At 46.1% G+C, this 13,237-nt stretch overlaps 3 protein-coding genes across 4 annotated transcripts; 2 read left to right on the top strand and 1 right to left on the bottom strand.

Annotated features, from left to right (window-relative positions):
* Positions 1-707: 707 nt before the first annotated feature.
* gys1 (glycogen synthase 1 (muscle)) lies at positions 708-9,090 on the top strand. The gene is made up of 16 exons (XM_037475836.2): positions 708-863; positions 2,669-2,787; positions 3,124-3,305; positions 3,846-4,037; positions 4,224-4,409; positions 4,545-4,689; positions 4,886-5,003; positions 5,094-5,214; positions 5,318-5,424; positions 5,554-5,613; positions 5,708-5,900; positions 6,236-6,362; positions 6,442-6,537; positions 6,630-6,793; positions 6,904-6,984; positions 7,069-9,090. The coding sequence occupies exons 2-16, from the start codon at positions 2,670-2,672 to the stop codon at positions 7,300-7,302; spliced, it is 2,124 nt and encodes a 707-aa protein (XP_037331733.1). The 5' UTR covers positions 708-863; position 2,669; the 3' UTR covers positions 7,303-9,090.
* aspdh (aspartate dehydrogenase domain containing) lies at positions 8,476-10,777 on the bottom strand. 2 transcript variants are annotated; one of them, XM_037475841.2, is made up of 8 exons: positions 10,607-10,777; positions 10,427-10,525; positions 10,175-10,319; positions 9,972-10,056; positions 9,498-9,647; positions 9,159-9,382; positions 8,914-9,053; positions 8,476-8,610 (listed from the first exon to the last, which is right to left on the bottom strand). In XM_037475841.2, exons 1-8 carry the CDS (start codon positions 10,731-10,733, stop codon positions 8,573-8,575), a joined length of 1,008 nt encoding a protein of 335 aa, XP_037331738.2. In that variant the 5' UTR covers positions 10,734-10,777; the 3' UTR covers positions 8,476-8,572. The 2 variants fall into 2 exon arrangements, with proteins under 2 accessions (XP_037331738.2, XP_062421937.1); XM_062565953.1 differs by having other exon boundaries at positions 10,427-10,506; positions 10,607-10,705.
* Positions 10,778-11,086: 309 nt separating this feature from the next.
* On the top strand, positions 11,087-13,141 carry tmem86b (transmembrane protein 86B). Its single transcript, XM_037475844.2, has 3 exons — positions 11,087-11,498; positions 11,658-11,901; positions 12,612-13,141. The coding sequence occupies exons 1-3, from the start codon at positions 11,448-11,450 to the stop codon at positions 13,067-13,069; spliced, it is 753 nt and encodes a 250-aa protein (XP_037331741.1). The 5' UTR covers positions 11,087-11,447; the 3' UTR covers positions 13,070-13,141.
* Positions 13,142-13,237: the final 96 nt, after the last annotated feature.

Consider the following 13,237-nt stretch of genomic DNA (forward strand, 5'->3'; position numbering starts at 1 on the left):
AATGCAAATCCATTGCGCAATATAAATAGCCAGTTGGTTTTTGCTGTTTTTTTTAATGCTTTTTACTTAATCATTCTACTTGTGTGAAAGATTTATTTATAGTTATAAATATAAAGTATATTTTTAGATTTAGTTTTGATCTTAATTTTCTACCAATGACTCTGCTTGTATGCGCCATCCACTATGCTTCTGCCATTGTGCAAACCTCCCTGCTGTTGGGCTTGTTTTGTCTTATCTTGACCACAGACTTAGCAATATATACCATGTGTTCAGGCTATTCGGGGATGGAAGGTTGTGGGGGGGTTAACAAATGGCAGCCAGTGGAAAGGCTCAATGCATGACAGAACACAAGAGATATGCAGAGGGTTGGGTGTCTTAATGTCACTGGTCACGAAGACATTATAAATAACTCCCCCCCCCCCCCCCCCCCCCTCTTAGGAGAAAATACATGCCTGTTTTTTTTTTTGTATGGATGAAATGATATTTAACCAACCACTGCGACACCATATGACCTTCGCTCAGCCTATTAGCGTCTTTCGGCCGACTCGAAACGCCCAATTCCCGTCGCTTCGTTCGCAGGGGCGGCTACGAAGCGTTATAGGCCCAGGCCAGTAGCAAATGGAGCTCATCAATAATGCAGCGGACACCTCACCAATCCGATCTTCTTCCTGCATCCGAGCGCCCCGGCCGTTGGGCGTCTCCCTTCCCCTCGTCTGACAGCCGCGGCACCGGACCAATGTGAAGGCTGTCAGCCTTAAATCCGCCTCCTTCTCCGCCCTCCCCGCTGGTTACATCTCGTCGGATTGACTGAGGCAGCTGCCAATGTGTTGTCCATCTTCGTGAAGTAGAGACATAACCGAAAGGTGAGTAAAAAAAAAAAAAAAATCTTGTCTGTTAAAAAAAAGAATATATATAAATGACCCCATTTAAATGCTTCCTGGGACAGACGGGCGCGCGCATCGGGACGCGGTGTCCTCTGCGCGCGAGGGCGGCCGCGTAGGTGCTCGATGTCACGTTCGCTCCTCGACATTAAAAACATTGCGACAGCACGCGTGCTCGGTCCGGGAGGTCTGCGGTTTTTAATGTTGGTTCCGTTGTCGCCCGCAGTCTCCTGTCGCCCCATTTGGGTCTCGTCCCCCCCCCCCCCCCCTGGCCCGAGGGGGGCCTAGTGGGCCGTTCAACCCCAACGTGTCAGTGAAAGTTTACGACCTTTCTATTGGTTCATTATCTAGTGGTTCATTATATCGCATCCGTAATTTGGTGTCCAGCAGGTGTTGGGGGGGGGGGTTGCCCCTCCATCTAGAGCTTCAGCCCCCCAAGTACACGAGCTGCAGGTTTACTTATTTAGGGTGGTACTTACTTTCTTTAACAGGAGGATGGTTTGTTCAAATGTTTGTTTCTCTTCCTCTATCAAACCAAGCTATACAACTAAAATACCCCCCCCCCCCCAACCCCCCAAAATACTGCTTATCTATACTTTCCTTAAATGTCCATGCAGAATAAAGTGCTATTTTCACATTAAAGAAAAAATATTTTACACAACTAATAACTCCAAGCAGAGTATTTTCACTGTTTTTTGGACGTGTCTAGTAGGGTCTATTAAGGAAAGTTTATTTGAGAAGTTAGTGGGTTTCTTACTGGTCAGCAGTGTGGAAATCATGGTCGTGGATAGGATTGTTGTGCAGGTGAAGGCTTGTCAGTGTTCAACACAGTGTTCTTGCACTGGTCAGTTTCTGTAGTCTTACACGCTGTTTCTGACACAATTTCAACATTTCACAGCAGCATATCGGCTGGATCAAGTTTCTACCTGATCCGTGCCTCGTTGCCTCCTCTCCCATGACACTCCCCTAATCGTCCAGGACGTTGCAACATTTATGCAAGCAGGAACCTAATGCAATGTTGTATTTCCAGTGAATCTTACACTTTCAGTCAGCAGGAATGCACTCCTCGTGTCTCCAGGACTAATGGGAAACTGGATAATTAAAGTCGAACGCGTTGACAGCATTTACGGTCATTGTAACTCGTATCTGGTGCATTAATTCAGTTTCACGGAGCAAACCTTTAACCTGCGTGTGGCAGACGAAGCCCTTTGACCAATAGCCTATCTGTCAATCAATGTACCACTTAAAAGATTTGTTTTTGTTTGCACATGGTTTCCCATAATAACGGCCTAAAAGGTTAGGTTTATAAACCAGAACATTTTAAATGTTTCGAACACAGTGTATTACAAAGAGAGAATTTTGAAGTAATCAAATCTTTAAAAAATAATTGAGGACAAATTCAAACATCTTTACAGAGAGGATTTTTATCAAGGTAAAATAATCGGCTGTGTTCACACCACATGTTGTAATAGTTTTGTGAAATAGGATGTGAGGTTTGTTGATGGCAGACTTGCAACAGGTTAGACTGTTGGAAAATGTGCCGTTTACGGTTTACTGGATACTGTAATCGAAGAACCTGGCAGACATATATTTTAGTATCTTAAAGTTATAAAAAATAGCTTTTGTTGTAAAAGCCTTGTTCCAATCGCCAATTGCTCACACATCACAGTACTTTTGGTAAATAAGTAGTACTATACGAGTAGATAAGTCACAAGTGTGTCATGTGCGGTGTATACACCGTTGAAAGGTGATCCTCTCTGAGCTGAGTGTGTTCTATGTTTACCCAGCATGCCGCTGGCTCGCAGCCTCTCTGTCACGTCCCTCTCCGGGATGGAGGATTGGGACGAGGAGTTTGATTTGGAGGACGCTGTTCTTTTTGAAATCGCATGGGAGGTCGCTAACAAAGGCAAGTGTGCGAGTGTGTCTTGTGTGCGAGTGTGTCTTGTGTGCGAGTGTGTGTGTGTGAAGGAATTCGCTCCCAACTTCGGTGCATTTGTGTCTGCGTTTTTTCGTTCTGATAAGAAACTATTTCCATAGGTAAATAGGCAAATGCATGGTGCACTTTTCAAGTCTCTTTGGGTAAAAGCCTCCGCTTAATAAATGTAATGTTATGAAAACCACGCATCTGTCTGATCTCGACACTTCCCACAGGTTACGACAATTCTTGTTGTCCCCGTAATGACACATTTTTTCCGCGTTGAATTCATATGTTTTTCTCTACTTTGTGTGCTTGTGTCTGAAGTTGGAGGCATTTACACCGTCATCCAGACCAAAGCCCGTCTGACCGCAGAGGAATGGGGGGAGAACTATTTCCTGGTGGGCCCTTACGTGGAGAGCAACGTGCGCACTCAGGTGGAGCTGATCGAGCCCACCAACCCCGTGCTGAAGAGAACCATTGACAAGATGAACTCCAGTGGGTGTAAGGTACTACCACACGTACGCGGTCAACACGTCTATGCCGCCGGGTTAAATCCGTACGTTCCACCCGAGGACCGGCCATTATAACTACGGATAGTCGGGGGGGGGGGGGGTTTCTGGAATATGTGGTAAATGGGAATTGCTCTTACAGACCGGCCCCTCTTTCATGCTCCGCTTTGCCCGCGTCTCTAAACCCAGTGACATTTCCTCTCAAAGGTCAGAGGTTGTACAAGTGTCTCTCTGTCTAAAAAAAAAAAACACACACACTCCAGAAATAGATGGTCAGTGTGTGCGACCGTCTTTTTTTTTTAAAGCTTTTGTGCTGTGTCACTCTGAGTACAGTTGGGTTCTGGGTCAAGGCTAACAGTGGGGCCTTTTCAGTGAACTTTATCTGGTTTACATTGAACCACACAACCTTTAGTCGGGAAGCGCAAACACAAGCTACAGATTCATGCAAAAAAAAACGTGTTTTTCTAAGATTCATATTATTTTGGGTAAAAGAAGTTAAGTTCTGACCGCTCTCTCTCTCTCCCTTTTCTCACGCAGGTCTACTTTGGGCGCTGGCTCATCGAGGGCAGTCCCTACGTTGTTCTGATCGACATCGCGTTTACCGCCTGGTCCCTCGACAGCTGGAAGAGGGAACTGTGGGACCTGTGTGACATCGGCGTACCGTGGTTCGACCGCGAGGCCAACGACGCCGTGCTGTTTGGCTTCCTGACCGCCTGGCTTCTGGGAGAGGTCAGCGAAAAACGAGGCACAAGAACTTCGATAAAGACTGAATGTGTGAAACTTGCAAAAAGGAGAAATTGAAGACCGTTTTGAGCTGTTGTTGACTGCCTGTCAAAACCCTGGAAGAACACAAGTTGTGTTTTGATTTAAATCTTTGCGCGTTTCAGTCTAATTCCGTTTTCTCCCACGTGTCAGTATGCGGCCCAGAGCGAGGAGCCCCCGCACATCGTGGCCCATTTCCACGAGTGGCTGGCTGGCCTGGGCTTAGTGTTGTGCAGACACAGGCAGCTGCCCGTCGCAACCATCTTCACCACTCATGCCACGCTGCTGGGACGATACCTGTGTGCCGGGAGTGTGGACTTCTACAACAAACTCTCAGAGGTGCGTGCATTGCAATGAAGGCAAAACACAGATGCCAGAAGGCGGAGATTTTAACAGAACAGACCAGACGGATCGACGAGAGATGTACGCCTCCTCAGAGCCGCTCTCCCTTCTCCCGCTTGTGTCCCCTTTCAGTTCAACCTGGACAAGGAAGCAGGCGACAGACAGATTTACCACCGCTACTGTTTGGAGCGGGCGGCGGCCCACTGCGCTCACGTCTTCACCACAGTGTCACAGATCACGGCCATCGAGGCGGAGCACCTGCTCAAGAGGGCACCAGGTGTGTGGAGGTGATTTGATTTTGTCACTGGCCGGGCACGGCAGGCCTTGACTGGTGCAGGGATACGATGTGTTTCTCGCTGCTTTCTTCCCGACGGTTTCAGTGAATTGAACCTGTCATTCAACCCCGCTGGTTAAATACTAGATGTTTCTGTTTTGGCATTTAACGCCCTTCGCCTCTCTCGCCGCATACGCAGACATCGTCACTCCCAATGGGCTCAACGTGAAGAAGTTCTCCGCCGTGCACGAGTTTCAAAACCTCCACGCCCAGAGCAAGAATCGCATTCAGGAGTTTGTCCGGGGACACTTCTACGGGTCAGACGCGCACCCCTCAGTGGAGTTTGACAGTAAGCTTCAGCTCTCCTTCAGCCACTGTGACAGATTTATATTTTGTTTGACCACCAGGCACCTCGACTTCAACCTGGACAAGTGTTTGTTCCTCTTCATTGCTGGAAGGTACGAGTTCTCCAACAAAGGAGCCGACATCTTCTTGGAAGCTTTAGCCAGACTCAACTATCTTCTGAGGGTAAGTGTGCGATCGTGTGGACGAGGGGGGGGGGGGAAAAGGGGCAACTTGGGGCCGGGCAAAAGACGTAAACACATACTCCCGCACGGTCCGACTGTTTCAGGTCAATCACAGTGACGTGACCGTGATCGCGTTCTTCATCATGCCAGCTCGGACAAACAACTTCAACGTGGAGACCTTGAAGGGCCAAGCGGTCAGGAAACAACTCTGGTGAAGTTTCTCTTGTTGTAGAAGTTCTGGCACTCCTCACCCCCATGGAAAAGTATTTAGAAATGATCTAATAAACCTTGCGTTGTCTTTTCTGTTTTTTTTGTTGTTTTGTTTATTTTTCCCTGACAGGGACACCGCTCAGACCGTGAAGGAACGTTTCGGAAAGAAACTTTATGAATCACTTCTAGTGTAAGATAAACGTTATCAAGAACTTCCAATAGGAAGCTGGCTAAGTTCATTAATGATTCTTTTTACAATTCTAAAACAAGTATTCTTCCACCAGTGGGCAGCTGCCAGACGTGTCCAAGATCCTGGACAAAGAAGATTTGACAATAATGAAACGCGCCATCTTCGCGACCCAGAGGCAGTGCCAGCCTCCAATCTGCACCCACAACATGCTGGAGGACAGCAGCGACCCCATCCTCAACTGCGTCCGCCGCATCGGCCTCTTCAACAGCTCCGCTGACCGCGTCAAGGTGAGGTCGGCTGCCTGCACTCCACAAGTGGCCACGGAAAATGATTTCTTCTCACCTTTTTTTTCTTTTTTTTTTTCCGTACGTGATGTTCTTCAGCGACGGTGTAGATGAGGTTGCGTTTGCTCAGTACACTTGGTTTTCGTTTTCTCACGTCGGCAACAAAAGATGGAGATCCTAACCGTATTGCATCGAATGTGTAGATGATTTAAGTTTCTGCAGTGAGGGTCAGTCCTCACAGGGGGGTGTTTTTAGTTCGCCGTGTTGTGGCCAAGAGTTGCAGTTTGTTGCTGTAGTTTCTACGGATACCAAACGGCTTCTTTCATCCTTTTTTTTAGATCATCTTCCATCCGGAGTTCCTCTCGTCCACCTCTCCTCTACTTCCAATGGATTACGAGGAGTTTGTAAGAGGCTGCCACCTTGGCGTCTTCCCCTCTTACTACGAGCCGTGGGGCTACACGCCTGGTAGGACACTTGACAAGGTGCATTCACGCGGTTCGGGTTTATAAATATTAATCTGTCCCGACTGTTTTTCCACCTTCAGCTGAGTGCACAGTCATGGGAATTCCATCAATCTCCACTAACCTGTCGGGCTTTGGCTGTTTCATGGAAGAGCACATAGCAGACCCCTCCGCATACGGTGCGTTCCTCATTCTTTCTGTTTGACTCAAGTTTCTCTTTTATTTTTATTTTTTTAAGGCACAGAGGGATAACCGCTGTTTCTCTCCGCAGGCATCTACATCCTGGACCGCCGGTATCGGGGGGTCGACGAGTCGTGTAATCAGCTCACGTCCTTCCTGTTCCAGTTTTGCAAGCAGAGCCGGCGCCAGCGGATCATCCAGAGGAACCGGACGGAGCGTCTGAGCGATCTTTTGGACTGGAGATATCTCGGCAGGGTTAGATCCAAAATCGCTCTGTCAGATCTGTTTTTTTTTTTTGTTCATTGCTCAACAAGGTTGATTAATGCTGTTTTTTTATTTATTTTCTCCCTTGTTTTCTGAACCAGTATTATATATCTGCCCGTCACATGGCTCTGGCCAAAGCCTTCCCTGCTGATTACATGTATGAACTTCATGAGCCCTCCTCAGTAAGTTCACACGTGTGTTTGGATGAGAGAAATGCAACGTTTTCGTACTATTTATTGTTACACACCACCTTTTTTGTTTCTCAGACCTCAGGTTTCCGTTACCCTCGACCAGCCTCTGTGCCTCCCTCTCCAGCTCTGTCCCGCCATTCCTCCCCCCGTCACAGCGAGGGTGAGGACAACGACGAAGAGCGCTACGACGAGGACCTGGAGGCAGAAAAGGACCGGGTAAACATCCGCCAGCCCACCGCTCTGCCATTCAAAAATAAGTCTTCAGTTGTCCTGGGGGCCAATGGAAATGGCGGTTTTGTGAAAAACTGAGAAATGCGTAGATTTATATATACATAGAGTACTGCTGAACCTCACTAGTGAAACTGTGGCAATTGTTTAAGTCATCTTTGTACTATATAGCTGTGTGAATGAGTCACGTTTAAGATCTGCCTGTTGTGAAATTTGCCTCACTGTCGGTGTCTTCCAAACCTGTTTGTACCTCAGAATTTTATGAAAGTAGCGGTCTGTTTGATATATTTTTCTGGTATTGTTTCAGTTACACCAGCAGTGCAGCAGCTAGAAAGGGCTAAATGACAGCTCAACATTGAACACGAAAAACAATGGCTGAATTTTGTAGCGTTAACACTTGACAACATACTGTGGGTCTAAAACAATAAAAGAGGATTATTTAGAGTAGGTAGGGAGTGTTTTTTAATACAGACGTGGGTCAGAGCAGGGATAGAAAATGTCAGAGGTTAATCTGGACTAATTCAAAGCTAATTTTCATGTATTAAGACTCGTGTGAAGACTGTCCTTTTGCTTAGAGAACCCACAGAGAGCGCCGGTTCTTTACTCGCGTTTGGCCTAAAACTGTGATGGCGACAATGCAGCGCTTCCAAAAGAACTTTCCGCCTTGTAGCATCTTTCTTTCTTTCAAAGGCCTTGATCACGACACAACTTCTCAGAATGGAAACGTCATCAGAAACAAATGGCATCAGAAACCCCCCCCCCCCCCCCCCTGAAACCTTTTTTTTTTTTTTTCTCATTCTGAGAATAGTGTTTGGTATTTAATGTTTGTTCTGCACATTATTGTATCGCAGCCCTTCAGTGGCAATCACCGATTCACAAACCTCACACTCTTAATCTGTTTGTGGGTTATTCCTCGGTTGCCTGTTTTCAACAAGTATTATAATAGAGGTGTGGCGGACGGAGGGAAAAGAGGAATGAGGTGCTAACAATGTTTTTGGGGGAAAAGGACGTAAGAGATGTCTGGCAATGGCCAGGACTCGCCCATGGACTTGTTTGTAGAAGAAGAGGAAAATGGTTGTACCAATGCGCATACGCCCCCCTCTGTGAGAGTTTTATCATCTGTTACAATCTTACATCAGATTAACTAATAAAGCTAAATATGTGTATATAGCCACTGGTGTTTTACAAATGGTCGCTTTCACTGCTCTTTGTGTGCATACAGTTTATTGGAACAAACATATTCAAGGTTTTCAAGTTTTCAGTAACGTAATGATCCGGTGACGCCATCCACACCGATTCATCTGGATCTTATTGCTTCGTCGTAGTGAATCCTGCAGAGCGCTCATCTGTTTCAGCACAAGTAAACTCGACCCCCGTGACCTTTGCAAGCTGAAAAAAATATATATTTACAAAGAGTCACAGCAAAATTGCCAACATTTTACTTATTCGCACATACTCAAGACATTTTTTTTTTTTTTTTTACTCCAATGAATTAATCTCAGTGTTTCAAATTAAGATTTCTTTAGCAAAACAAGTGATGCATCACATTGTTAAAAATAAAACCCTTCTTGCATGAAGTCTCTCCTCGAGGTCAGTTAATAACACTTATGTACTTTTGAATGCACGCCCCTTCTAACGGGGGAGGGGGGGGATTCTTCAGAGTGGGTCCTTTCACTCCAGTAAAGGACTCACCTAGCAAACTATTCCAGAAGGAGTTGTACGTTGCACTGCCGGTTACAGCTCCGAGCTCGGCCGGATTCCTCCTCACCGTGTGCACCGAAAAGCCATTTGTCCCGGTCACCTCCACCTCCACCACGTGATGGTCACGCAACCTGCGGCGCCCAGAGGTGTGAACGGTGTGATTCGAAACCCGTAAACGAAAAAAAAAAAAAAAAAAAAGAAAAGGCTGCATTCACTCGCTCGTCAGAAGGACTCACGCCGTGTCGGACACGATCTCTCCGCGAACACCCGCGAAGCCGAGCGTCCCTGCTGCAACCGCTGCTGCCGCCATGGTGTTGACGTTGTTGGGAGCGAGCGGGCACAACTCCGCCACCGAGCCCCCGAACAAGACCCGCCGGCCCTCTTCCTCCGTCCAATCGGAGAGGACGTCTCCGGTCAGCCGGAAGCAGGAAGGGTGCTTGGACATTCTTATGAACAGAGCCTGGACACAAGTCAGTCATCCGAGCATGAAATGACAGTTCTGTTTTCAAGCTGCACCTTCGTACTTAAACCATGTGAAGATTTTCCACACCTGCACTGCCCCAGTGTTATTGTACCTTCAAGGCTCCGCTGTCATTCAGCCTCTGGATGTCCTGGCCTCCCCACAATGCACCGCTGGGGACGTAGAGGGTCCTGCTGTGCAGCCGAGCCGCCTGGCGCAGCTTCTGGTTCAGATCAGGATCAGAAAGGGCCGAAGGAGAGCCCGCCTGAGAGAAAATTGGCACAAAACAGTCAAAATTGCTGAAACTTTGTGTTCTCTCACGTGTTCTTGTATAAATTGATATGCAATCCCCAAAATGCAAAGTACCCAAAAGACAAAGCGATAACTATTTTTGTTTAGAACAAACTATTGTCTAGTTAATCCAGATAAAAACTTGACTGATAAACATGAGAACACCTTGTCACATGTCTTACTCTGTTCATCTGTTTTAGTCTTCTGGCCGAAACACAGGATGCAAAGGATGCTCGCTCTCCCTATATAACATTAAATACCCTTATATATTTCCTGCAACAACAGAGGAGAAGCTTACCATGAAATGAGACTGAGACAGGAAGAGAAAGCCAAATTCTCTTACTATACGAGGATGGCACACCTCGACAATCACATCACATCGCCTGTAAAAGACAATGTTTTTATAAAAACAAAGGTTTTATAAAACGTTTTAAAGCATTTTTTTCATGGCAGCACAGAGATCATATAAAACCCAGTGTGTTATACATATTTTTTTTGCACCTGTCTGCAAACGACGATAGGTCCCCAAGTATCAGTTCATCGGGAACAAAACCTTTGAGCTTGTCAGAATTTCTGTTCCATACAAAAGCCAAAGTAAGACCGAGAGCATCTCCATCTTTAAGGATCCTCTCGACCAGGTACTTCCCTGAAGCGCACACACACACACACGTTATGAACATACCTGAACAAAAGACTTTGGTGAAAAAGGATGTATGTCAGAAAGTGTGTTTGAAGTATTGGGAGAGTTCAGACCTAGATGCCCGTAGCCTACAACTCCAATCCTTTGAGGGAACGAGCTGGTATCCATGTCCTTTACTGACAGAGGAGATGTGCTGGGAAAAGAACATAAAACTGAGATTTCAACATGAACCAACACACACATTTACATGTGATATTGACAGTACAACACTTGCTAATTACTGGTCTCCTCACCTGACAGTCCCAAACCCAAGCAGAGCTTTGTTACCACCAACATGAAGAACAACAGCCGGACCCCGACTTCAGGACTGGAGGGAAAGCACAGTGCAAAGTCTGACTCAGAGAGGTCGTAGTTAATCATTGTTAGTTTGTCAAGGCGTGAAATCTGTCAAATGCTGAGCGGCTCCTTTACAGATTTAAACAACTTATAATTAATTGTTGGGGGACATCTGGAACTTTGTGGACATCTAGTGTCTCCAAACAACATAATGTGAATTTTTTTTTTCTTAGTTTCCCATCTAAAAACTTCCATATTTCACATTTGTGTAAACATTTTTGAATTCATAGTTTGGAAAATTGAATGGCGTTGGAGTTTAAGTTGCTAACCTGGACACACACACCAGTGAACTTTTCATCTTTCATTTTGCATCACACAAGGTTTCGAGATATGCACAATTTTCCCAAAGGAAGTCACTTTCTGGCCATGTCCTCTCTATTGATTTGTCTTTCGCAAAAATCAACCCCTTCAAAATCAACCTTTATCATGAGTTTTCAACCAAGGTCAACTTTGGTCCTCGTGACTCAATGACAGCAATAAATTCCAGCTGAAAAGGTGAAAGGTCAGACATTTGTCCATGAGAACTCCAAGCAGGGAGAGCATTGATAATCAGAGAGCAATTAGACAGCAAAGATCAGTCCACAGTTCACCGCCACGAAATGACAACGGACTGAGAGACGTGGCAGACGAGAACTTCTGAGGATTACATGTGACGACGGGATTGCAACGACCGACGAAAGCAGAAGGTGTCGAGAAGAGAAGGCAAGTTCAGACCTCCACAGTGCGGACTCTGAGACGATGGACATCCTTGAGACAGACGCCTTCGACAGGCGGCGGAGGAGAAACATGGTACGTGAAGATCCTTTACTTGTAGTCAGTGGCCAACAGGTGTTTAACAGGCAAAAACGTTCTCTGTGTGGAAAAGATGAAATTCGTCATTACAGTCTAATTCAAGTCGTGACTCGTCTCCCTGTTTCTTTCTGTCCCCCCCCCCCCTCCCTCTATTAGTCCTGTGCTCTCCTCCTCTCTCTCCTGCCCTTCTTTTTGTCCGCAGCTCTGTTCTTCTACCTGTGGACACCTGACTCAACTGCATCCGTCATGTCTGCAGGTGTCAAATCAGCACCGGTGCTCCTACTGGCTGCAGCAGTGCTAAGCTGGAATGGAGGTCAGAGCGTCCTTGGTGTGGCGGGAGGATTGATATTCTCTGCTGTTGGGGACTGCTGCTTGGTGTGGCCTGATCTTTTTCTGCATGGTGAGAGTTTGCACAAGAGTTTTTTTGTCATCTCTGGCTATCAGGCCGACACAACGGAAACGCCTCTCGGGGGCAAGGGGCGATAATCCCGGGGTCCAGAGTTTGAGTTGAGAAACAACGTGATCGGCTGGATTGCTTAACAAGAAGTAAATGTGCAGGATGTTTTTAACACCCGAAACTAGAGCACTTCCTATATCGAAACAGAGCGTTCAGACCAGAAAATATTTAGTATGCCTCAATACAGTGTGTTAAAGGCAATATTTAGAAAATACCCCGATGCCTACTACATCCTGTGACATTTTGCTGTATGTATGCCAGATAGCGTTTGACCCACAATCCTCAGCGCAGAAGACATATGAGCAAGAGGGTCAACGTTCAAGGGGCGTTGCTATGACGAAGTAGTATGTCCCAATTGAACGCATACCTCATGCAGCTGTATGTACTTTGTAAATGTACTAAACACAAAAAGTATACAGATTGGGATGCTGCTTTCGTCCAGTTTTCTGCAGATTCCACATGTGAATGCAGTTTGTGTTTGTGAAGATTAGTACATGAGATGCGCAAATTGAGGCATTTTCAAAATGTTCTGTGGGGTTTCTTTATCATTACAGACCCGATATTAATTGCTTTTGTAGGGTACAAAATTGCATATTGCAAATACTCGACCTACCTGCTACGTCTGTCCTTAACATCTCACACATGCGTTTCAGGAATGGCTGCATTCGCCGTGGCTCACCTGCTGTACTCATTCACCTTCCTCTCCAGTCGCTATTCGGCATATTCCTCTTCCTCGTCCATCTGGATTCGTTCTCTGTATCTGATCCTGTTCATGTTTGGAGGAGGTTTCTACATCTACATGTATCCGTTCCTGCAGAAGGCGCCAGACTCCGGTGTGCTGCTCCCAGCTGTTGGTGTGTACATTGTCTTGATTGTTCTGATGGGGTCACTGGCGATCAGAACCCACAACATGGCCACGCTGTTCGGAAGTTTGGCCTTCATGGTGTCTGACCTGTCGCTGGCTCTGCAAGTTTTCAAAGTGACCGCACCAATGGAGCATGGTAACGCTGTTGTCATGGTAACATATTATTTGGCACAGCTGCTGATCGCTGTGGGCGATGTTAATGCAGTGATCTACAACGACGACATTGCAAAATGGAAGAGGTCCTAAAACAGCCTCCTTTTTTGATCAACCCGATAAAGTGATATATCCTATAAATCATTTACGTCTTGGTGTTTCTAAAATGATAAAGAAAAAAAGATTTAGAAAATAAATCAACAGTCTACACACATAAACCAAATTAAACTCTACATAATGGATAGAATAATAACTATATTC

This window comes from Pungitius pungitius, chromosome 12, assembly GCF_949316345.1.
Source record: "Pungitius pungitius chromosome 12, fPunPun2.1, whole genome shotgun sequence".
NCBI lineage: Eukaryota > Metazoa > Chordata > Actinopteri > Perciformes > Gasterosteidae > Pungitius > Pungitius pungitius.

Excerpts from the sequence above, each read along its gene's own strand:
- gys1 (XM_037475836.2), top strand. The coding sequence starts at position 2,670 with ATGCCGCTGGCTCGCAGCCTCTCTGTCACGTCCCTCTCCGGGATGGAG. Across the intron at positions 4,690-4,885 it reads CCTGCTCAAGAGGGCACCAG|ACATCGTCACTCCCAATGGG; the intron begins GTGTGTGGAGGT and ends CCGCATACGCAG. Across the intron at positions 6,985-7,068 it reads AACTTCATGAGCCCTCCTCA|ACCTCAGGTTTCCGTTACCC; the intron begins GTAAGTTCACAC and ends TTTGTTTCTCAG.
- aspdh (XM_037475841.2), bottom strand. The coding sequence starts at position 10,733 with ATGATTAACTACGACCTCTCTGAGTCAGACTTTGCACTGTGCTTTCCC. Across the intron at positions 10,526-10,606 it reads CTTGGGTTTGGGACTGTCAG|TTTTATGTTCTTTTCCCAGC; the intron begins GTGAGGAGACCA and ends TTGAAATCTCAG. Across the intron at positions 8,611-8,913 it reads CTTCTGGAATAGTTTGCTAG|CTTGCAAAGGTCACGGGGGT; the intron begins GTGAGTCCTTTA and ends TATTTTTTTCAG.
- tmem86b (XM_037475844.2), top strand. The coding sequence starts at position 11,448 with ATGGACATCCTTGAGACAGACGCCTTCGACAGGCGGCGGAGGAGAAAC. Across the intron at positions 11,499-11,657 it reads GGCGGCGGAGGAGAAACATG|TCCTGTGCTCTCCTCCTCTC; the intron begins GTACGTGAAGAT and ends TCCCTCTATTAG. Across the intron at positions 11,902-12,611 it reads GCCTGATCTTTTTCTGCATG|GAATGGCTGCATTCGCCGTG; the intron begins GTGAGAGTTTGC and ends CATGCGTTTCAG.